General features: G+C 50.8%; 2 protein-coding genes across 2 annotated transcripts in view; one reads left to right on the plus strand and one right to left on the minus strand.

Annotated features, from left to right (window-relative positions):
* Window positions 1–5,374, minus strand: part of UBTD2 (ubiquitin domain containing 2) — a 43,608-nt gene extending 38,234 nt beyond the window's left edge. Inside the window, exon 1 of the mRNA XM_007520836.3 lies at window positions 5,106–5,374. Within this exon, the coding sequence (XP_007520898.1) occupies window positions 5,106–5,175 (70 nt within the window). The 5' untranslated portion in view covers window positions 5,176–5,374. The remainder of the gene's footprint in view (window positions 1–5,105) is intronic.
* A 14,089-nt stretch (window positions 5,375–19,463) lies between these two features.
* On the plus strand, window positions 19,464–19,999 carry LOC103111548 (NHP2-like protein 1). The gene has a single exon (XM_060196904.1). The coding sequence runs from the start codon at window positions 19,560–19,562 to the stop codon at window positions 19,947–19,949; it is 390 nt and encodes a 129-aa protein (XP_060052887.1). The 5' UTR covers window positions 19,464–19,559; the 3' UTR covers window positions 19,950–19,999.
* Window positions 20,000–20,822: the final 823 nt, after the last annotated feature.

Here is a 20,822-nt window from a genome sequence, read left to right on the forward strand (position 1 = left end):
GAGAGGGAGAGAGGGAGAGAGAGGGAGAGAGGGAGAGAGAGGGAGAGAGAGGGGGGGGGAGAGGGGGAGAAAGGGGGAGAGAGGGGGAGGGGGAGAGAGCGGGAGGGGGAGAGGGAGAGAAAGAGAGGGAGATGGAGAGAGAGAGAGAGAGAGAGAGAGGGAGAGAGGGGGGAGAGAGGGAGATGGAGAGAGAGAGAGAGGGAGGGAGAGAGAGAGCGAGCAAGCTGGAGCACTGCTCCACTGCTTGTGAAGCTTCTCCCTTGCAGATGGGGGCCGGGGACTTGTACCCAGATCCGCACACACAGTAACACGTGCGCTCCAGTGGGTGAATCATCACCTGGCCCTCAATGTTACATAAGTCTTATAATATGCCTGGTCTCGATTAAAACTCAGGATTGGAAAACAGTCAAGCCTGAAGCCGTAAAAGTGAAGACTAAGGGAAAGGAAGCCGGAGAAAGCCAGTGAAGGTCACTCCAAGTCCTACAGACTGAATTAAGTTGTTCCCAAATTCTAAGGTCCTCTGCAGAAACTCCCTGGTGGGGAGTCGGGCTGTAGTGCAGCGGGCTAAGCGCAGGTGGCGCAAAGCACAAAGACTGGCATAAGGATCCCGGTTCGAACCCTGGCTCCCCACCTGCAGGGGAGTCGCTTCACAGGCGGTGAAGCAGGTCTGCAGGTGTCTATCTTTCTCTCCTCCTCTCTGTCTTCCCCTCCTCTCTCCATTTCTCTCTGTCCTATCCAACGACGACAACAACAATAATAACTACAACAATAAAACAACAAGGGCAACAAAAGGGAAAAAATAAATAAATATAAAAAAAAATTAAAAAAAAAAAAAAAGAAACTCCCTGGTGACTTCAAAGAAGTCAATGATCTATCTCGTAAGGAAAAATTCCTCTAAGCACACAGCATTACTTGCATACACAGGAGACTCGGACCCGGGACCGCAGGAAAGGGGGCACCATTTCAACTAGCCACAAAAGGTCGTTATTTTAAAACAAATAATAGTCTCCCCCCCCCCCCTTCACTAAGGTTGGTTGATATTCAGGAATGGTCTGGCATTCTACAATGGGAATGTCCACACAATTCTGAAAGCGCAATGAAGTGTCCTGAACATCTGGATCCTTCTGTGGCAAACATCCCCACACCTGTCCGTTACCCCATGTCAGTCTGTCCATATTAAGACTACGAAGCAGCACTCTGAGTCTGAAAAGTCAAAGAAAAACGGCCTTCCCCTTCTCATTCAAAACTTAAGAAAAATGAGGGTTGTTTAACATGTCAGCCTGAAGCAATCCTCTCACCACAACTGACTCTCTAACTACCACGACAACGCCAAGGAATGAAGGCTTCGGTGATCCAACCCCAGAGATAACTGTTACCCCGCACAGCCCTCTCTACCCACCCTCAGTCAGGGCCATGGCTTTTCTCCAGGAGAAAGAGGTTTGTTTGGGGGCCGATGTTCCTTTTTTTGTTTGTCTCTGGGACTTCGCTGCTCCCGGCCAGCTTTTTCAGAAAGAAAAGAGTGAGGCAGAGAGAAAGAGAACACAGCACGGAGGGGCCAGGCGGTGCCGCATCAGGTTCAGTGCACAAGACCCCAGGTTCAAGCCCCTGGCCCCAGCTGCAGGGGGGAAGCTTCACGAGTGCTGGAGTGGGGCTGCAGGTGTCTCTGCCTCTCTGCCCCACCCCTCTCAATTTCTCTCTGTCCTCTGCAATAATAAATAAATACAATACCTGGAGAAGAAGAAAAACCCAGCAGGAAGCTTCCTTCATGCAGTGGGGGCCCGGCTGGAAGACGACAAAGCAGACGCACTGTCTGGGAAAGCTATCTTGCTGGTCCTGACCGCTGCTCCTTTCTCTTGAACTTGACTCTGGCATGGTTACGGCCCTGAGGAACTACCACTACAGCTAATCTATGAAGAGATTTGACTCGGATAATTAACTACCCGGATCGAAGATGACTCTGCTTTTAAAAGCCCATGACAGCAATGCCTGGGTTAGGGTCAGCCAAGAGACCTGTGGGTGAACCCAAAAAGACCTACATAGGGGCCAGTGGTGATATACCTGGCAGAGTGCACAGGCTACCATGCACAAAACCCAGGTTCAAGCTCTCGGTCCCCACCTGCAGAGAGCAATCTTCATGAGCTGTGAAGCAGGGCTGCGGGTGTCTCTCTCTCTCTAATATATATATATATATTGTTGTTGTTATTGATGTTGTCATTGTTGGATAGGACAGAGAGAAATGGAGAGAGGAGGGGAAGACAGGGAGAGAGAGAAAGACAGACACCTGCAGACCTGCTTCACTGCTTGTGAGGCGACTGCTCTGCAGGTGGGGAGCCGGGGGCTCGAACCGGGATCCTTATGCCGGTCCTTGCGCTTTACGCCACGTGCGTTTAACCCGCTGTGCTACCAGCCGACTCCCTTTTTAAAATTTTTGTTCTAATGTTTTATTTATCTATTAATAAGAAACAGAAGGAGAGAGAGAAAGAACCAAACATCACTCTGGTACATGTGCTGCCGGGGACTGAACTCAGGACCTCATGCTTGAGAGTCCAGTGTCTAATCCACTGCGCCACCTTCCGAACCGCAGTGAGTGTCTCTTTCTATCTTCCCCCTTCCCTGGCAATTTCTCTCTGTTGAAAGGGAGAGAAGGAAGGTTGTGGCCCAGGAGCTGGCACAGAGAGAGAAGCATCAGGGTCCCAGTTTGCTCCCAGCATCAAATGTGCCCCAGTGATGATCTGGTTTCTTCCCCCAATAAACAAACAAACAAACAAACAAACAAGTAAAAACATTTTCTTAAACACAGCGGGCCAAGGTCTTTACCGCAAAGAGAAAACTACTGAGTGGGAATTTATTAAAAATAACACTACCGACAAGCCCCACACTGCACCGGTCAGCGTCACCCAGCCAGACGAGGAAGCCGTTCTGGTGGCCCCTACGGCCTCAGTGTGAAGACCAGGCCCTCCCCTCCCGAGCTTCCTGCTCTGCCCTCACTGACGACCTTGTTCCTGGCCACCAGGCAGCACCGCCAGGAGGGAGATGCTTCTGTCCTGACACCGGCCCTGGGTTCTGAAGCCTTAGTGGGGGCAGTCACCCCGGATGCCACCGCAGGAAGCTCATTAGCCCAAAGTTAGGTGTGCGGGTGACAGCTGGAGCTGGAGGGGGGGGTTGGTGTCCCAAGAAAGCTTCAGGCCCTCGTGCACCCCAAGGATTCTGCTCAGCGACTCTCGAGTTCACGCCCGGGTGTCTGGACACCTGACACAAGCTCGGCACGCTGGGAGCGCTGTCGTTGACAGAAGCCAGCTCGACCCTCTGCCAGAGGTGCTCCCCGGCCCAGCTCTCTGCCACCCGCCGGCAAACCTCCACTCTGATGCTGGGGGGTGAGCAGACTCCCCTTAGCTCCCCCCTGGCTCGCAGGTCCCCACGTCCCGCTGGTCCCGCTGCAGCCACAGAGGCTGTCATCTGAGCCAGGGAAAGCTGAGCCAGGCCAGGCGGCCGGCCCGCAGGGAGCAGGGAAGGAAGGGAAGGGAAGAGGAGGAAAAGGGATAGGGAGGGGAGGGGAGGGGGGAGGGAGAGAGGTGGGGGAGCAGTGCTCTCTCAGGCACCACCATGCGGGGAGGGGGGGTCTGGCTAGGTGGCCTGGGAGCCAGCAGAGACTGGGGGCAGGGGGGACCCAGCTAGGTAGCCCTGGAGGTACTGGGGGGGAGGTACTGGCTCAGCAGCCCTGGGTACTTGGGGAGCACTCGGTCCCACCGCCATAGGCTGGGGCTGGGGGAACCTGGCTCTGCGTCTTGGGGGGGGGGTCCCATATGCGGGTGACTCGGGGTACTGGGCAAACCCTAGTCCAGTAGTCAGGGGACACTGGGGGGCTGGTTCAGCAGCTCGGGGAATTTAGTTCCTTGGTTGGAGGGACTCTGTCCAGCACCTTGGGGGTCAGGGTGGGGAGGTCGAGGATGACTCCGGGTACTAGGGGGCTGGCTCGGTAGCCCGGGAGCACTCGGGGGGTACTGGGTGGCAGGCTCGGTAGCCCAGGGGGAACCAGGGGTACTGGGTGGCAGGCTCGGTAGCCCAGGGGGAACCAGGGGGTGCTGGGGGGCAGGCTCGGTAGCCCAGGGGGAATCAGGGGGTGCTGGGGTGCCGGCTCGGTAGCCCGGGGGGAACTGGGGGGCAGGCTCGGTAGCCCAGGGGGGAATCAGGGGTACTGGTGGGCAGGCTCGGTAGCCCAGGGGGAATCAGGGGTACTGGTGGGCAGGCTCGGTAGCCCAGGGGGAATCAGGGGTACTGGTGGGCTGGCTCGGTAGCCCGGGGGGAACCGGGGGGTACTGGTGGGCTGGCTCGGTAGCCCAGGGGGAATCAGGGGTGCTGGGGGGCGGGCTCGGTAGGGGGGGGGGAAGCGGGGGTGCTGGGGGGCGGGCTCGGTAGCCCGGGGGGAGCCGGGGGGTGCTGGGTGGGCGGGCTCGGCAGCCCGGGGGTACTGGTGGGCTGGCTCGGTAGCCCGGGGGGAACCGGGGGTGCTGGTGGGCTGGCTCGGTAGCCCAGGGGGAATCAGGGGTGCTGGGGGGCGGGCTCGGTAGCGGGGGGGGGGGGGGGGGAACCGGGGGTGCTGGGGGGGCGGGCTCGGTAGCCCAGGGGGAATCAGGGGTACTGGTGGGCTGGCTCGGTAGCCCGGGGGGAACCGGGGGTACTGGTGGGCTGGCTCGGTAGCCCAGGGGGAATCAGGGGTGCTGGGGGGGCGGGCTCGGTAGCGGGGGGGGGGGGGAACCGGGGGTGCTGGGGGGCGGGCTCGGTAGCCCGGGGGGAGCCGGGGGTACTGGTGGGCTGGCTCGGTAGCCCGGGGGGAGCCGGGGGTGCTGGGGGGCGGGCTCGGCAGCCCGGGGCCCCCGATCAGCGTCCCGGAGTCCCGGCTGGGAGCTGCTCCGCGGCTCAGGAAGGACCGCGCCGGGAGTCCCGAGCGCCGCAGGAACTTGCGGGTCCGGCCCGGCCGCCCGGTGACGCGGGGGCGGCGACGACAAAGGGACGCGGGGCCCCGAGCGCGGCCGGCGGGCCGGGACAGGTGGCCGGGTCGGCGGGGAACAATGGGGGGCCTCGGCCGCCCCCTGGCGCTCACCTACCTCCGGTGCCCTCCGAGTTCTCGTTGAGGCTGCCCGAGGAGTCGTGCTGGGCGCCCACACACCCGCCCATGGGGGCCCCGGGCTCGGCCGCCGCCTCCGGGCGCTCCTCCCGGTGCGGGCCCTCCTCGGCGCCGCCGCCCGCCGCGGCCCCGCCCCGCCCCGCCGCTCCGCCCACCGCGAGGCTCGGCCCCCGCCCCCTCAGCCTCCGGGCCCGCGCGCCGCCCCCGCCTCCGCCACGGCCCCGCCAGCCCCGGGCCGGCCCATGCCGGCCGCCCGCCGCCCCTCAGCGCCCGCCCGCCCGCCAGGCCGCGCCGCCGTCCGCCCGCCCGCCCGGAAGCGCCGGGGGCGGGGCCTCGGGCCGCACGCCGGTTGGCCGCGCTTGGGGGGCGGGGCCTCGGGCCGCACGGTGATTGGCTGGGCCCGTGGGGGCGGGGCGTCGGCGGGGGCGCCGCGGGGGTCGCGGAAGGAGGGAGCGGGGAGGCAGGAAGAAGAAAGGGCCGCGCGGGGCGGGGGGCGCGGGCGTGGGGGCGCGGGCGGGGCCGAGCCTGGCCTGGAGGCCAGCAGGGGGAGGGGCCCGCTCTCGGGCGCCCCCTCGGCCTCTCTCGGAGTGCGGCGGGTCAAGGGGGTCCCAGACAAGTAGTCATGCCGGACTGGCCGGGGGATGGGGTGGAGGGGGGGCTGGAGGGAGCCCCGCCGGAAAACTGCAGAGTGGGGGCTGGGGGGACACGCAGTGGGGTCCGGACTGGAGCTCGCGGTCCCAGCACACTTGGGGTCTGTGCAGAATCCAGTGTCAGCCCCCCAAGGCTGGGCTTCCTTTTGCCCGCCGCAACTCCCGGGAGGGACCCCCCCCCTCCAATCTCTGCCCCCCATTATCGGGAGGAGAGGCGGCGGTGGCTGCGGGCGGGACTCCGATTCCAGGCAGGCGGCCTGGGGAGCGGAGATAAGCGGGAGGCCTGGGAGCAGGGGGCGTGGGACACAGCCCAGACACAAAGCTGGCTGCTGGCTGCTGGCTGCTGGCTGCTGGCTCCCTGCAGGTAGCCGAGAGGGTCTGGGAACTGAGTGGGAAGAAAGAAACCCCCCGCTCTCCCCTCCGCTAAATGTGCTCCAGCGACCACACCCGGCATTCTTGGCGCTGGCTCTCCGAGTCTACGCCAGATCATTAATGGGCCCCTTCAGAATCCTGCTTCTTGCCATGGTGCCCGAGAAGGTCTACAATGCTGGGCCTTTCTACAGCTTTCCTTCTGCCTGAGAGCTGTTGTAAAAACCCTCCCCTCTGCTCCATTTTTCCGTTTTATTTTTTTATTTTTTTATTCCCGACCTTTAAGAAAACAAATCCTGGGTCCAAGCTTTCTGCTTGGCATTAACATACAAATTTGTAAGTGCAATACCTAAGAGAGGGCCTCCAGCTTGGAATTTGCATTGAAATAGTTCTTCATACACTGCCGATGGGAGTGTACATTTTGGAGGAGGAGGAGGAGGAGGAGGAGGAGGAGGAGGAGGGAGGAGGTGGAGGAGGAGGAGGAGGAGGAGGGAGGAGGTGGAGGAGGAGGAGGAGAGAGGAGGAGGAGAAGGAGGAGGAGGAGGTGGAGGAGGAGGTGGAGGAGGAGGAGGTGGAGGAGGAGGAGGGAGGAGGAGGAGAAGAAGGAGAAGAAGAAGAAGGAAAAAAAACAGTCTTGGTCACCAAACGGATCAGAAGTCTTAAAATCATCCATACCCTCGGACAGGCCACTTTGGGAGCCCAGTTGTGGAATTTCTGAACTGCAGACAAAGATCTGGGTGCTGATGTTTATTTGATCATCATCAGAAGAAAACAAGGGTGCAGCAGGCTAACACCTCAGACTTAGATTAAGGCACAGAAAAGTCTCATGAGCAAGAGAAGTCTGCTGCCTTAAGTTGAACAGGGTAGTTCAGGTCCCAGGACGGGTCCTGAACAGCCTAGCCCTACTCAGACGCAATGGAGGTAGTTGGGAAGTTCAAGCACCCTGTCAGAAGCCCTATCAGAGCCTTCTGGGTGGAGTGTTTATTATTGACAGGCAGATAGCAAGCACTTCATCACTTTCCTGGAGGAGGGAAATTGCATGCTGAACGTTTTCCAAGGGATTGCTTTGTCCTGAATCTGATCTGGAAATGCTAGAGACTTCCTCGATATCTGTTAAACAGATGGTTCGCACCTCGTGACAAGCGCTTTCTCAGAAGCACTGAGGAGCTGGCACTTGGAAGAAAGCGATTTCATTGAGAGGGTCTCAGCTGTGGACGGTGGCCACCCTGCCTTTGCCTTAGAGCAGACACCAGGCCTAGGGGAGCTTGTGCTGGCCAGGACCCCCCACCCCAGCTCTACTCCCAGCCTTCCAGACTGGGATCTGGTTTACATATAAGCATTTTTAAAAATAGTTTATTTATTTTATTTTTGAGAGAGATGCAGGGAGAGAAAGAGAGAGAGAGAGAGAAACACCAGAGCACTGCTCAGTTCTGGCGGTATAGGGTTGTGAACTTGGAGTCTCAGGTATGAGAGTCTGTTTGCATAACCATTATTCTATTTCTCCTACCCAGCACTTTTTTAAAAAGATGGATTTATTAACAAGAGAGGATCAGGGTATCACTCTGGCACACGTTGCCAGGGATGGAACTCAAGACCTCATTCCTGAAAGTCATACTTTATCTACTGCACCACCACCTCTTGGCCAAGCTTTTTTTTTTTTTTTTTTTTTCTTTCATCCTGCACTGGAGATCCGACATCTGAGCTTCAGGCTTCAGTTTCTGCACAGCTCAGTCTCCCCATCTGTTTGCCTCTATTCATGTTCTGAGCTTCATAGGGCTTCTATATTAAAGGGCGAAAGGTCCCAGGTTTGATCCCCAACACCACCACTAGCCAGGGCTGAGTGGTGCTCTGGTCAAAAGAGTGAAAAGAGGGGAGTCTGGCGGTAGTGAAGCGGGTTAAGCGCACGTGGCACGAAGCGCAAGGACCGGCGTAAGAATACCGGTTGGAGCCCCGGGCTCCCCACCTGCAAGGGAATCGCTTCACAGGTGGTGAAGCAGGTCTGCAGGTGTCTGTCTTTCTCTCCCCTTCTGTCTTCCCTCCTCTCTCGATTTCTCTCTGTCCTATCCAACGACAGCAACAACAATGACAATAATAATAACCACAACAATGATGGAACAACAAGGTCAACAAAAGGGGACAAAATGGTCTCCAGGAGCAGTGGATTCGCGGTGCAGGCACCGAGCCCCGGCGATGACCCTGGGGGCAAAAAAAAAAAAAAAAAAAAGAGTGAAAAGAAAAAAGGAAAAAAGACCTTCCTACTACAGAAAGTGCAGTCTTTCTCTGTGTCTGTGTTTTTCTATTTTATTACATCTCTAGTCAGACAATGCATATACTGTAAATGTCACCAGTTTAAACTGTAAGTCACTGGTTTCTAGCACATTCAGTTAACTCCAAATATACATGAATCCCAGAAGAAACTCCATACCCATTCTCAGTTATTCCTCTCCCTTCCCTCATTTCTCTCTTCACTTTTTCCTATTTTAAAAAAATATTTATTCCCTTTTGTTGCCCTTGTTTTATTGTTATAGTTATTATTGTTGTTGTTATTGATGTCATTGTTGGTGGATAGGACAGAGAGAAATGGAGAGAGGAGGGGAAGACAGAGAAGGGGAGAGAAAGACAGACACCTGCAGAACTGCTTCACCGCCTGTGAAGCGACTCCCCTGCAGGTGGGAAGCCGGAATCTAGAATCGGGATCCTTCACCAGTCCTTGCGCTTTGTGCCACATGCGCTTAATCCGCTGCGCTACCACTCAACTCCCTTTTTTCCTTTTTTTTTTTTTAACTGGATTAATGGTTGACAGTCGACAGTGAATACAGTACTTTATACATGCATAACATTTCTCAGTTTTCCACATAACAATACAGCCCCCACTAGGTCCTCTGTCATTCTTTTCCAGGACCTGTACTCTCCCTGCCCACCCAGCGCAGAGTCTTTTACTTTGGGGCAATACACCAACTCCAATCCAGGTTCTGCTTAGTCTTCTCTCTTCTGATCTTGTTTTTCAACTTCTGCCTGTGAGTGAGATCATCCCACATTCATCCTTCTGTTTCTGACTTATTTCACTTAACACGATTCCTTCAAGCTTTATCCAAGATGGGCTGAAAACAGTGAAATCACTATTTTTTTTTCTATTCTTGCTTTCTTTTTCTCTTTCTTTTTTTTAGTTTTTTTTTTTAAATTTTGTTTATAAAAAGGAAACACTGACAAAACCATCTGCATTTTCCCAGTCTTTAGGTTCATGATTAGAAATCACCATTTTTAATAGCTGAGTAGTACTCTTTCTTTAAACCAGAGCACTGCTCAGCTCTGACTTACAGTGGTGCAAGGGATCAGACCTTCAGGTGATGAGACTTTAGATCTTCAGACATGAAAGTCTGAAATAACCATTATGCTGTCTCCCCCTGCCCCTCCCCCCAAACATCTGCCTCATTCCCACTTCTTTCCAACCCTCAGCCTCAGTTCCAAGCAGGGTTGCTTATTGTGGACATTTCCTGTAAGTGGAACCATAAGCAGTTCTTTGAGACTGGCCCCCCTTAGGTACTGTGATGTTTCTAGTGTCTACCCATGACGTCACATGGATCAGAACCTTGGTCTTTTTCACAGCCAAAGAGTATTCTGTTGTGTAGAGCACACCACTTTTTGTTTATTCATTCATCTGTTGATGGGCATGTGAGTTGTACCTACCTTTTGGCTGTTGACAACACTCAGGAACAGACATTTAAAAGAAATATTTATTTATTCTCTTTTTTTTAATTTTAAAGTTCTATTTTAAAAATTTATTTCCTTTTGTTGTCCTTGATTTATTGTTGTAGTTATTATTGATGTCCTTATTATTCGATAGGACAGAGAAATGGAGAGAGGAGGGGAAGACAGAGATGGGGAGAGAAAGACACCTGCAGACCTGCTTCACCGCCTGTGAAGCGACTCCCCTGCAGTTGGGGAGCCGGGGGTTTGAACCAGGATCCTTACACCGGTCCTTGTGCTTTGGGCCACCTGCGCTTAACCCACTGCGCCACCGCCCGACTCCCTAGTTATTCCCTTTTGTTGCCCTTGTTGTTTTATTGTTGTAGTTATTATCGTTGTTGTTATTGATGTCGTTGTTGTTGGATAGGACAGAGAGAAAAGGAGAGAGGAGGAGAAGACAGAGAGGGGGAGAGACAGACAGACACCTGCAGGCCTGCTTCACCCCCCACTGAAGCAACTCTCCTGCAGTGGGGAGCCGGGGCTTGAACCGGGATCCTGATGCCAGTCCTTGCGCTTTGTGCCACGTGCACTTAACCCGCTGCGCTATCGCCCGACTCCTGGGAACAAACATTTAAAAAAATATATTTCTTTATTATTGGATAGGAACAGAGAGAAATTGAGAGGGGAGGGGGAGGGAGAGAGAGAGACAGACCTGAAGCCCTGCTTCACCACTCAGGAAGCTTTCCTCCTGAACCAGGGGCTTGAACCTGGGTCCTTGCTCACTATAATGTGCGCCACAGCCTGGCCCCTTAGGAACAGACTTTTGTGTAGCCTTCCTTTTTGGAATTGTGTTGGGCCGGTCCTGGGAGTTGCTCAGTCCCGTGGGACCTCTATGAGTTAACCTCCTCAGGAATTAGCAAACTATTTTCTAAACCATTAATGATAGTCCCACTTATGAGGGCTTATGAGGGCTCTAGTTCTCTGCATCTTTGCCAAAACTTTTTATTGTCTGTTTTTATAGACATCTCAGTGGGTGGTGGTGTGGGGCATCTTACTGCGGTTTTGACTTGCATTTCATTGCCCTTCTAACTTCTTTTAGCTGCCTGTGGACCATTTATCTAGTTTTGCTAAAGAAAAATAAAGCCTAGATCCACTGCCCATTTTCCAAGTATCAGTTCTTATCTGTTTGCATTGTTGTAAAGGCATTCTGAATCCTTAGCAGGTATGTGATAATGCCTTAGTTTCTCTCACTGTGGGTGGCCTTTTGATTTTCTCCCATAGTGCCCTTTGAGACATGAAAGTTTAGTCTTTTGTTTATTTAGTGTTATTTTTATGCAAGAGTGAAAGGCCAGAATACTCCTCAGCTCTGCCATGCTGGGGTGGTGGTGGTGGTGATAGGAGTGACAACCTAGCCTCAAGCATGGCAGTCAGTCCGGTGCTCAAATACTAAGCTACACTGCTGGTATGGGAAATAGTGCAAAACGCACTCTGTCTATGCCTGAAAATAAGGACTAAGACACCAAGAGTCATAAGCAAAGCAAAAGTTTTACATATATATACGGGTATAAATCAGCAAGCACACCAAAGGCCATCTGCAGAGCCTTTTTTATACATCACAGGACATGGGAACAACCTGTCCTCTTCCCCTTTGGTGAGAGGGAATTGACTTACAATCAGGAAAAGGGGGTGGGGGGCTATAGTGGGAAAGGGAGTGCAAAGAAGGGGATTCTGGCCAGGACAATGTGACTAGACTGGGAAAGACAGCTTGAGGAAGGGGCTTTTGGCCAGGAAGTCTGAGTTTACAATGTGGCTATAATGGGAATGGGAGATTTAGGAAGGGGCTGGGAAGTCTAAGGTGATTTTGAAGAAAAGGCATGGTTGTAGTCATGTAGACATGAAAAAGTCAGGGGTCTGTAGTCAGACAACATTGACAGACATCAATGAAAAGGCTGCAACCAACTGGGCTATTTCTCACGCTGGTAAAAAAAAAAAAAACTTTTATTTTTATTTATTTATTATTTTATTTTGCTGTCTTTTCGGATAGAGGCAGAGAGATGGAAAAACCACAGCATAGAAGCTTCCTCAAGGCCAGGTCACGCCCACGGCAAAGCAGTGCACTATGCAGGTGAGCATTTGCTGGCCCCATGTCTCCCCGCCCCTCTCTCTCTCTCCTCCAGGGTTATCGCTGGGGCTCAGTGCCTGCACTAAGATTCCATTGTTCCTGGTGGCCATGTCTTTCCCATTGTTGTTACTGTTATTGTTGCTGCTGTTGTTATTGTTGGGTAGGATAGAGAGCTTTAGAGAGGAGGGTGAGACAGAGAGAGGGAGAGAAAGAGACACCTGCAGACCTGCTTTACCGCTTGCGAAACGACCCCCCTGTGGGTGGGGAGCCCGGGGCTTGAACCCAGATCTGTGCGCCGGTTCTGGCACTTTGCACTGTATATGCTTAACCCAGTGTGCCATCGGCCAGCCCTGCTTTCTATCTTTGTCAAGTCTCACCCCCCCCCCCACTGATTGCGTGTGCTCTGGAGTTCACGCAAGAGAAACTACTATCTAACCAAAGTCACAGGAGCAAATCTCTTGATTTCCTGAAGGAGTTGTTAGTTCTGAGTCTAATCCATGTTGAGTTCACACTGACACAGAGCACCAGGCGGGTGCCCCAGTCTCTTCCTTTCCTGTGCGAACTTCCACTATGTGGCAGTGTTTGTGGGTGAATCTCCTTTCCCTACTGAGAGGCCACTCCCCGATATCTCCAGACCTCTGTTATAAATCAGTTAACCCGGCCAGCAAAGATAGCTGTCACTTGGAGAGCATGCTGCTTGGCAGTGTGTCTCCAGGTTCAAGCCCAGCCCCCACCACACCGGAGGAAGCTTCAGTGCTGCGCTCTCTCTCACTCTCCCTCTACTTCTCTGTCTTTATCTAAAAAGAATAAAATAAAACACATCAATTGGCCATAAGTCTAAGAGCTTTTATTTCCAGATTCACAGCTCTATTCCATTGGTCTGTACTTAAGCCAGCCTGTCCTGATTACTGTGATTTCATAGTCTTCAAGTTGGGAAGTATAAGTCCCTCAAATTTATTCTCCTTTTCAAAATATTTTTTTTTTTTGCCTCCAGGGTTATTGCTGGGGCTTGTGGCTTGGTGCTGGCAATACAAATCAAATCCAGTGCTCCTGGCAACCCTTCTCCTTCTCCTTCTCCTTCTCCTTCTCCTTCTCCTTCTCCTTCTCCTTCTCCTCCTCCTCCTCCTCCTCCTCCTCCTCCTCCTCCTCTTCCTCCTCCTCCTTCTCCTTCTTCTTCTTCTTCTCCTTTTCCTTCTACTCCTCCTCCTCCTGCTCCTTCTCCTTCTCCTTCTTTTGTTTGATAGAACAGAGAAATGGAGAGAGGAGGGGGAGACAGAGAGGGAGAAAGATAGACACCTGCAGACCTGCTTCACCGCCCATGAAGTGTCCTTGCTGCAGGTGGGGAGCGGTCCTTGTGCATAGTACCACTTATTGATTTTTTATAATTAATTAATTAATTATTTTTACCAGAGCACTGGTCAGCTCTGGCTTATGGTGTTATGGGGGATTGAAGCTAGGATGTTGGAGCCTCAGGCATAAGAGACTCTTTGCATAACCATCACGCTGTCTATCCCACCCCATGCATGTGCACTTAGCCAGTTGCGCCACCTCCTGGCCCCAAAATCTTCTGTTTTCTGAAGAAATGAAAATGCAGGTAATTTCAATGGGAGGGGAGTGGGAGGGGAGTGGGGGGGGGGCTGGAAAGACAACAGTTAAGCAAAAAAAAAAAAAAAAAAAAAATTCTTGCTCGAGGCTCTAAGGTCCCAGGCATAGTCCCTGGTACCACAAGAAGTCAGAGCTGAGCAGTGCACTGGCCAAAGGGCGGAAGCAGCATAAATGTCTGTTGGCGTGTGACTGACCAAAGAAAGCATGGAGTTTATACTCCATGGAATACTCCTCTGCAATCATAGTCCAGGAGGTGGCGCAGTGGATAAAGCATTGGACTCTCAAGCAAGAGGTCCCGAGTTCAATCCCTGGTAGCATATGTACCAGAGTGATGTCTGGTTCCTTCTCTTTCCTATCTTTCTCATGAAGAAAGAAAGGAAGAAAGAAAGAAAGAAAGAAAGAAAGAAAGAAAGAAAGAAAGAAAGAAAGAAAGAAAGAAAGAAAAAGGGGAGAGAAAGGGAAAAGAAAAGCAAACAAACTTCTTCTAAGACTTTGTGAGAACTCTGGGAGGTGTGAGGTGAGGTCACCAGCACTTTGGTGGTGGGTGTGGTGAGGAGTACACACTGTTATCCTATAATCTTGGAACCCACCATTCATGACACACACAAAAAGGACAAAATAAACAAAAGGCAAAGAACAATTTCATTTAGTGAGTATTGTCATCTATACAGTATCAAGCCTTCCAGTTCAGAGCAATGGTATCTTGCCCCTTCCTATCTTTTAAAAAAATTTTATTTATTTATTTTCCCTTTGTTGCCCTTGTTGTCTTTTTATTGTTGTTGTAGTTATTATTGTTGTTGTTATTGATGTCATCGTTGTTAGATAGGACAGAGAGAAATGGAGAGAGGAGGGGAAGACAGAGGGGGGGAGAGAAAGACAGACACCTGCAGACCTGCTTCACCGCCAGTGAAGGGACTCCCCTGCAGGTGGGGATCCGGGGGCTCGAACCGGGATCCTTATGCCAGTGCTTGTGCATTGCGCCAGGTGTGCTTAACCCGCTGCGCTACTGCCTGACTCCCACCCATTTCTGTCTTAACTTTAATTCAGTGCCCTCTTGTAATTCTTCTTTTAAAATATTTCATGGGAGTCGGGTTAAGCGCAAGTGGCGCAAAGCGCAGGGACCCACGTAAGGGCTTAAGGATCCTGGTTTGAGCCCCTGGCTCCCCACCTGCAGGGGAGTCCCTTCACAGGCGGTGAAGCAGGTCTGCAGGTGTCTATCTTTCTCTCCCCCTCTCTGTCTTCCCCTCCTCTCTCCATTTCTCTCTGTCCTACCCAACAACGACGACATCAGTAACTACAACAATAAAACAACAAGGGCAACAAAAGGGAATAAGTAAATAAATAAATAAAAGAACAAAAAGGTATTTTAAAAGAAGAAAGTATTTTAAAATATATATTTCATGGGGCTCGGGCAGGAGTGCATTGGTTTAAGCTCACATGGTGCAAAACGCTAGGATGGGCTTAAGGATCCCAGTTAGAGCCCCCGGTTCTCCACCTGCAGGGGGGGTTGATTCACAACTCTGTCTTCCCCTCCTCTCTCAATTTCTATCTGTCCTACCCAACAACAATGACAGCAGTAACAACAATAATAATAACTACAACAACGATAAACAACAAGGGCAACAAAAGGGAAAAAAAATAACCTCTAGGAGCAGTGGATTCGTAGTTCAGGCACTGAATCCCAGCAATAACCCTGGAGGCAAAAAAAAATTCTTTATTGGGGGGTTAACGGTTTACAGTCAACAGTAGAATACAATAGTGTGTACATGTGTAACATTTATACACAACAATACAACCCCAAGACCACCTGGCACCGAAACAAGGCAGGAACTACAATGACTGCAGGAACCCACCCAAACCACCTGTGAGTGCAAACACGTGTGACAGGGAGGAGCCTAGGGAGAGGCTGAGCGGCTGCTAACAGTCCGGCAGTTTACCAGTTGAGGCACCACCTCCACTCTGCTTTACCAACAAAAAGATGGCTAAAGGGAGGAGAAGACTCCCCTAAGACTCACCAAATGCAACTGTGAGTCTCCATTGCTACTGCCCTCAGAGGCTGGAGCAGCAGGGGGAGGCCCTGTGCTGACACTGGGGGACAGAGAGCTGACCAGGAAACTCAGGAGAAGAGCTACACCTTGGTGGCCTAGCAGTGGGGCTGTGTGGTGGGAGCCTTTCCACATTGCTCTCCTGATGAGAACATGGTGAATAGTTGCCTCAGAACCTACAGGCTATAAACGGGACTTGTTCAGAAACTCACAGGGCCCAGCAGTGCTGCCTGGCTTGGCAGAGAAGCTGAATTGAGTCTGGAGCTTTGGATCCTTGGGGTGTGAGAGTCTCTTTGCATAACCACTGTGCTATCTCTCCCCACCCTGCTTTATCTCTTGCTCAGAAGTGAGTGATAAAGTTAAGAAGCCTACTTATAATTTAAAAGCCCTCAGGCTCCCATAGCCTACAGGCAAGAAAAAGAACAAAAGAGGCTTTAAAAAAATATATATTTATTTTTCCTTTTGTTGCCCTTGTTGTTTTTAATTGTTGTAGTTATTATTGTTGTTTTTACTGATATTGTCGTCATTAGATAGGACAGAGAGAAATGGAGAGAGGAGGGGAAGACAGAGAGGGGGAGAGAAAGATAGACACCTGCAGACCTGCTTCCCCTGCAGGTGGGGAGGCCTGCAGACCTGCTTCCCCTGCAGGTGGGGAGCGGAGGCTCGAACCGAACCGGAATCCTTAAGCCACTCCTTGCGCTTTGTGCCACATGCGCTTAACCCACTGTGCCCGACTCCCCAAAAGAGGCTTTTGAAACCCTCTGTGCTCCAACTCAGGGATTGAAATAATATTGAAACAACTGTTAATTTCCACAACTGTGAACTCTTTAAGTACTTTACTTAGACACAAGGCAATCCAGGCAAGAGTGATCAGTAGTTTGAAAAGTACTGAGAGAGAGACCTCATAACATACTACACAGAATGGCTAAACCAACAAGAAGAAATATTGGAGAAATGAACCAGGACAAGAGTCCAGCTAAAAGCCCCCCAAAGTTTGTACCACAAAATAGTGAGGTCAACATCCTAACACTTGCTAAGGAAATAGTCACAGGAGTGAGCAAAGAATTTCAAAGAATTGTCATCAGAAATGCAGAAACAACAAATGAGACTCTGGAAGAAAACACTAATTATCTCAAGGTTATTGGAGAGCTTGAAAGTGGAATAGCTGAGCTAAGAACACAACTAGCTGATCGAGCTAAAACAGTATCAGAACAGGGTAACAAAATAGATCAACTCCAGAAAACAGTAGAGGGGAGAGAGAAGAGAATAAATGAGGCTGAAGGCAGAATTAGCAAGATCGAGGACAAATTAGCGACAACTAAAAAATAAGTAAGAAATCTCAAAAAGAGATTAAGAGATACTGAAAACAGATCTATGGGATGACTTCAAAAGAAATAACACAGCATAAAACACTTTCAACTATTCTGAGGAGTACATTTCAGTGGCATTAAGTCCATGTGTAGCGTTTCGCAACTACCGCAGCTATCAGATTCCAGAACGGTTTCATCACCCCCAGAGAAAATCCAGTACCCATCGAGTTCACTCCCTATTCTATTACCGTGAAAAAAAGTCGTCAGGGTCCATCTGCACATTCCAGCCCTGTGCAGATAATGTGTAAACCTGCTGCAGTGAGTAATGCCTAATGAAAACTCAACCATCCCATCCCTGAGGTGAAAGATCAGTCTGGGAGCCAGGTGGTAGTGCAGCTGCAAAAGGGAATAAATAAATAAATATTAAAATATTTAAAAAAAAATCAATCTGAGTCAAAGACGAATAATAAAATGTTAACAAAGAACTACCCCTCATCAAAACACTTAGATGGTTTCACAAAGAATTTCACACTTAAAATTTTTTTTTCTATATTTATTTATTTTTCCTTTGTTGCACTTATTGTTTTATTGTTGTTGTAGTCATTATTGTCATTGTTATTGCTGTCATTGTTATTGGATAGGACAGAGAGAAATGGAGAGAGGAGGGGAAGACAGAGGTGGGGGGAGAAAGATAGACACCTGCAGACCTGCTTCACCACCTGTGAAGCGACTCCCTTACAGGTAGGGAGCCGGGGGCTTGAACCAGGGTCCTTGTGCCGGTCCTTGTGCTTTGCGCCACATGTGCTTAACCCGCTGCGCTACTGCCTGACTCCCAGACTCATTTTTTAAAAAGAAATTATTTATTTATTTATTTATTTATTTTCCCCTTTTTTTGTTGCCCTTGTTTTTTTATATTGTTGTTGTAGTTATTGTTGTTGTGGTTATTGATGTCGTCGTTGTTAGATAAGACAGAGATAAATGGAGAGAGGAGGGAAAGACAGAGAGGGGGAGAGAAAGACACCTGCAGACCTGCTTCACCACCTGTGAAGTGATTCCCCTGCAGGTGGAAAGCCGGGGGGCTCGAACCCGGATCCTAAGGCCGGTCCTTGTGCTTTGCATCACCTGTGCTTAACCCGCTCTGCTACTGCCCGACTCCCTTTTTTTTTTTTTACTGATTAATTAATTTATTAATGATAAAGACAGGAGGAGAGAAAGAACTAGACATCACTCTGGCACATGTACTGCCTGATTTGGGCCTTCATGCTTGAGATTCCAATGCTTTACCCACTGTGCCACCTTCCGGGCCACTCTACAGACTCTTTAAAGACAACAGCATGGGGTTGGCGGGGGAGGGCGGTGGTGCACAGGGCTAAGTGCACATAGTAGGAAGCACAAGGACCAATGCAAGGATCCCAGTTCGAGCCTAAAAGGGGGGGTGACATTTTGCAAATGGTGAAGGAGGTCTGCAAGTGTTTATCTTTCTCTCCCTATGTCTTCCCTTCTCTCAATTTCTCTCTGTCCTATCCAACAACAGAGGAGCAGTGGATTCATGATGCAGGCACCGAGCCCCAGCAATAACCCTGGAGGGAAAAAAAAAAACAGCACCAAGGTCCCAGGTTTGAGCCCCAGTACACCACATAAGAATGGAGAAGGGAGGGCTAGGTTATAGTGCAGTGGGTTACATGCACATGGTGCAAAGGGCACATGGACTGGCGTTTAAGCCCCCGGCTCCCCACCTGCAGGGGAGTCGCTTCACAAGCGGTGAAGCAGGTCTGCAGGTGTCTGTCTGTCTCTCCCCCTCTCTGTCTTCCCCTCCTCTCTCCATTTCTCTCTCTGTCCTATCCAATAACAACGACAGCAATGACAACAACAATAAACAACAAGGGCAACAAAAGGGAAAAAAATAGCCTCCAGGAACAGTGGATTCACAGTGCAGGCACTGAGCCCCAGTGATAACCCTAGAGGCAAAAAAAAAAAAAAAAGAATGGAGAAGGGGGGCGGGTCGGATGGTAGCACAGTGGGTTAAGCGCACATGGCAAAGCGCTAGGACCCACATAAGGATCATAGTTGGAGCCCTGGCTCCCCACTTGCAGGGGAGTCACTTCACAGGCGGTGAAGCTGGTCTGCAGGTGTCTTTCTCTCCCTCTCTCTGTCTTCCCCTCCTCTCTCCATTTCTCTCTGTCCTATCCAACAACAATGACATCAATAAGAATAAAAATAATAACCTTCCCAAGTGGTGGTGAGTGGTGGTGTACTGTTTGATCTCATCATTCTCTCTCTCCCTAACTCTAACCCTCTAGTGGGGAAGAAAAGGCGAAAAAAGGCTTCTAGGAGTGGTGGAGTCATGCAGGCAGTGAGTCCCAGCAATAACCCTGGAGGAAGATAAATAAGTTAAATTAAAACAAAAAGCAGCTTCAGTGGTAGGGAAGGTTGTTCAGCAGGCAGCATGTCTGAGGCCCTGGGTTTTTCCCTCAGTCTACATGTGCTTGAGTGGTGCTTTGGTCTCTTTCATTCGTAAAGCCTTAAAAAAAAATTTTAAATAATTTTCTACTCCGTTTTCCGTGCGGCTTTCATTAAGAGTCTGTCTCTCCTGCTCTGAGGGCGGCCGTGCTTCCTGGAGAGTGGTGAGAGCGTGGGGCTGCCGCCATGACTGAGGCTGATGTCAATCCAAAGGCCTACCCCCTCGCAGATGCCCACCTTACCAAGAAACTACTGGACCTCGTTCAGCAGTCATGCAACTACAAGCAGCTTCAGAAAGGAGCCAGTGAGGCCACTAAAACTCTCCACAGAGGCATCTCTGAGTTCATTGTGACGGCTGCAGATGCTGAGCCCCTGGAAATAATAATCCTGCACCTTCCCCTACTGTGTGAAGACAAGAATGAGCCCTATGCGTCTGCGCGCTCCAAGAGGGCTCTAGGACAAGCCTGTGGGGTCTCCAGGCCTGTCATTGCTTGTTCTGTCACCATCAGAGAAGGCTCCCAGCTGAAGCAGCAGGTCCAGTCTATTCAGCAGTGCATTGAAAGGCTCTTAGTCTAACCAGTGGCCTCAGCCATACTTTCCCTCTGACTCTCCCCTCCTGCCAAGATTGTGTATCATATTGTCTGCTAGCATGTAGCATTTTCAACTTTCTATTATTATAAAATAGTCATACAGAAAAAAAGAATTTTTTAAAAAAGAAACAATATTCCCAGGGGGCTGGGCAGTGGTGCACCAGGGTTAAGTTTACACAGTGCAAAGCACAAGGATTAAGGTTCAAGCCCCCGGCTCCCCACCTATATAGGGAGTCGCTTCACATGCAGTGAAGCAGGTCTGCAGGTGTCTATCTTTCTTTCTCCCTCCCTAGCCTCTGGATCTTCCCCTTCTCTCTCAATTTCTCTCTGTCCTATCCAATAAAAAGGAAAAAAATGGCCACCAGGAGCAGTGGATTCATAGTGCCGGCACTGAGAAAATATGAGCGCCTTTGTCCTCAAGCCACTCTCACTAAAGACCAGCCATAAGGCAAGGCCATCCCCCAAATTCACTCCCAGTGAGCATTGTCCTGGAGGTATAAGCCCGTGCAGCCAGACTAGAGAAGTCAAGATGGGCATAAGAATAGAAAAATATTGGCCTGGGAGGTGGCATAGTAAGTAGGTAGAGCACTGGAATCTCAAGCTTGAGGTCTCAAGTTCAATTCTCAGCATCACATATGTCAGAGTGTTGTGCCATTTCTCTCCCTCCCTTGCTCCCTACTTATCTATCTTGTGAAGTAAGTAAGATAAATCCCAAGACAAACAAACAAATGAACACTAACTCTGTTGCCAGAGACTGGATAGCTTATCTAGTAAATTCTAGAGAATCATTGATAATCTAACCCAGATAGTTAAAGAATTTCCCAAGGTATATAAGTAAAACCAAGCAATCACTCTTACA

The sequence above is a fragment of the Erinaceus europaeus genome, chromosome 9, assembly GCF_950295315.1.
Source record: "Erinaceus europaeus chromosome 9, mEriEur2.1, whole genome shotgun sequence".
Classification (NCBI taxonomy): domain Eukaryota; kingdom Metazoa; phylum Chordata; class Mammalia; order Eulipotyphla; family Erinaceidae; genus Erinaceus; species Erinaceus europaeus.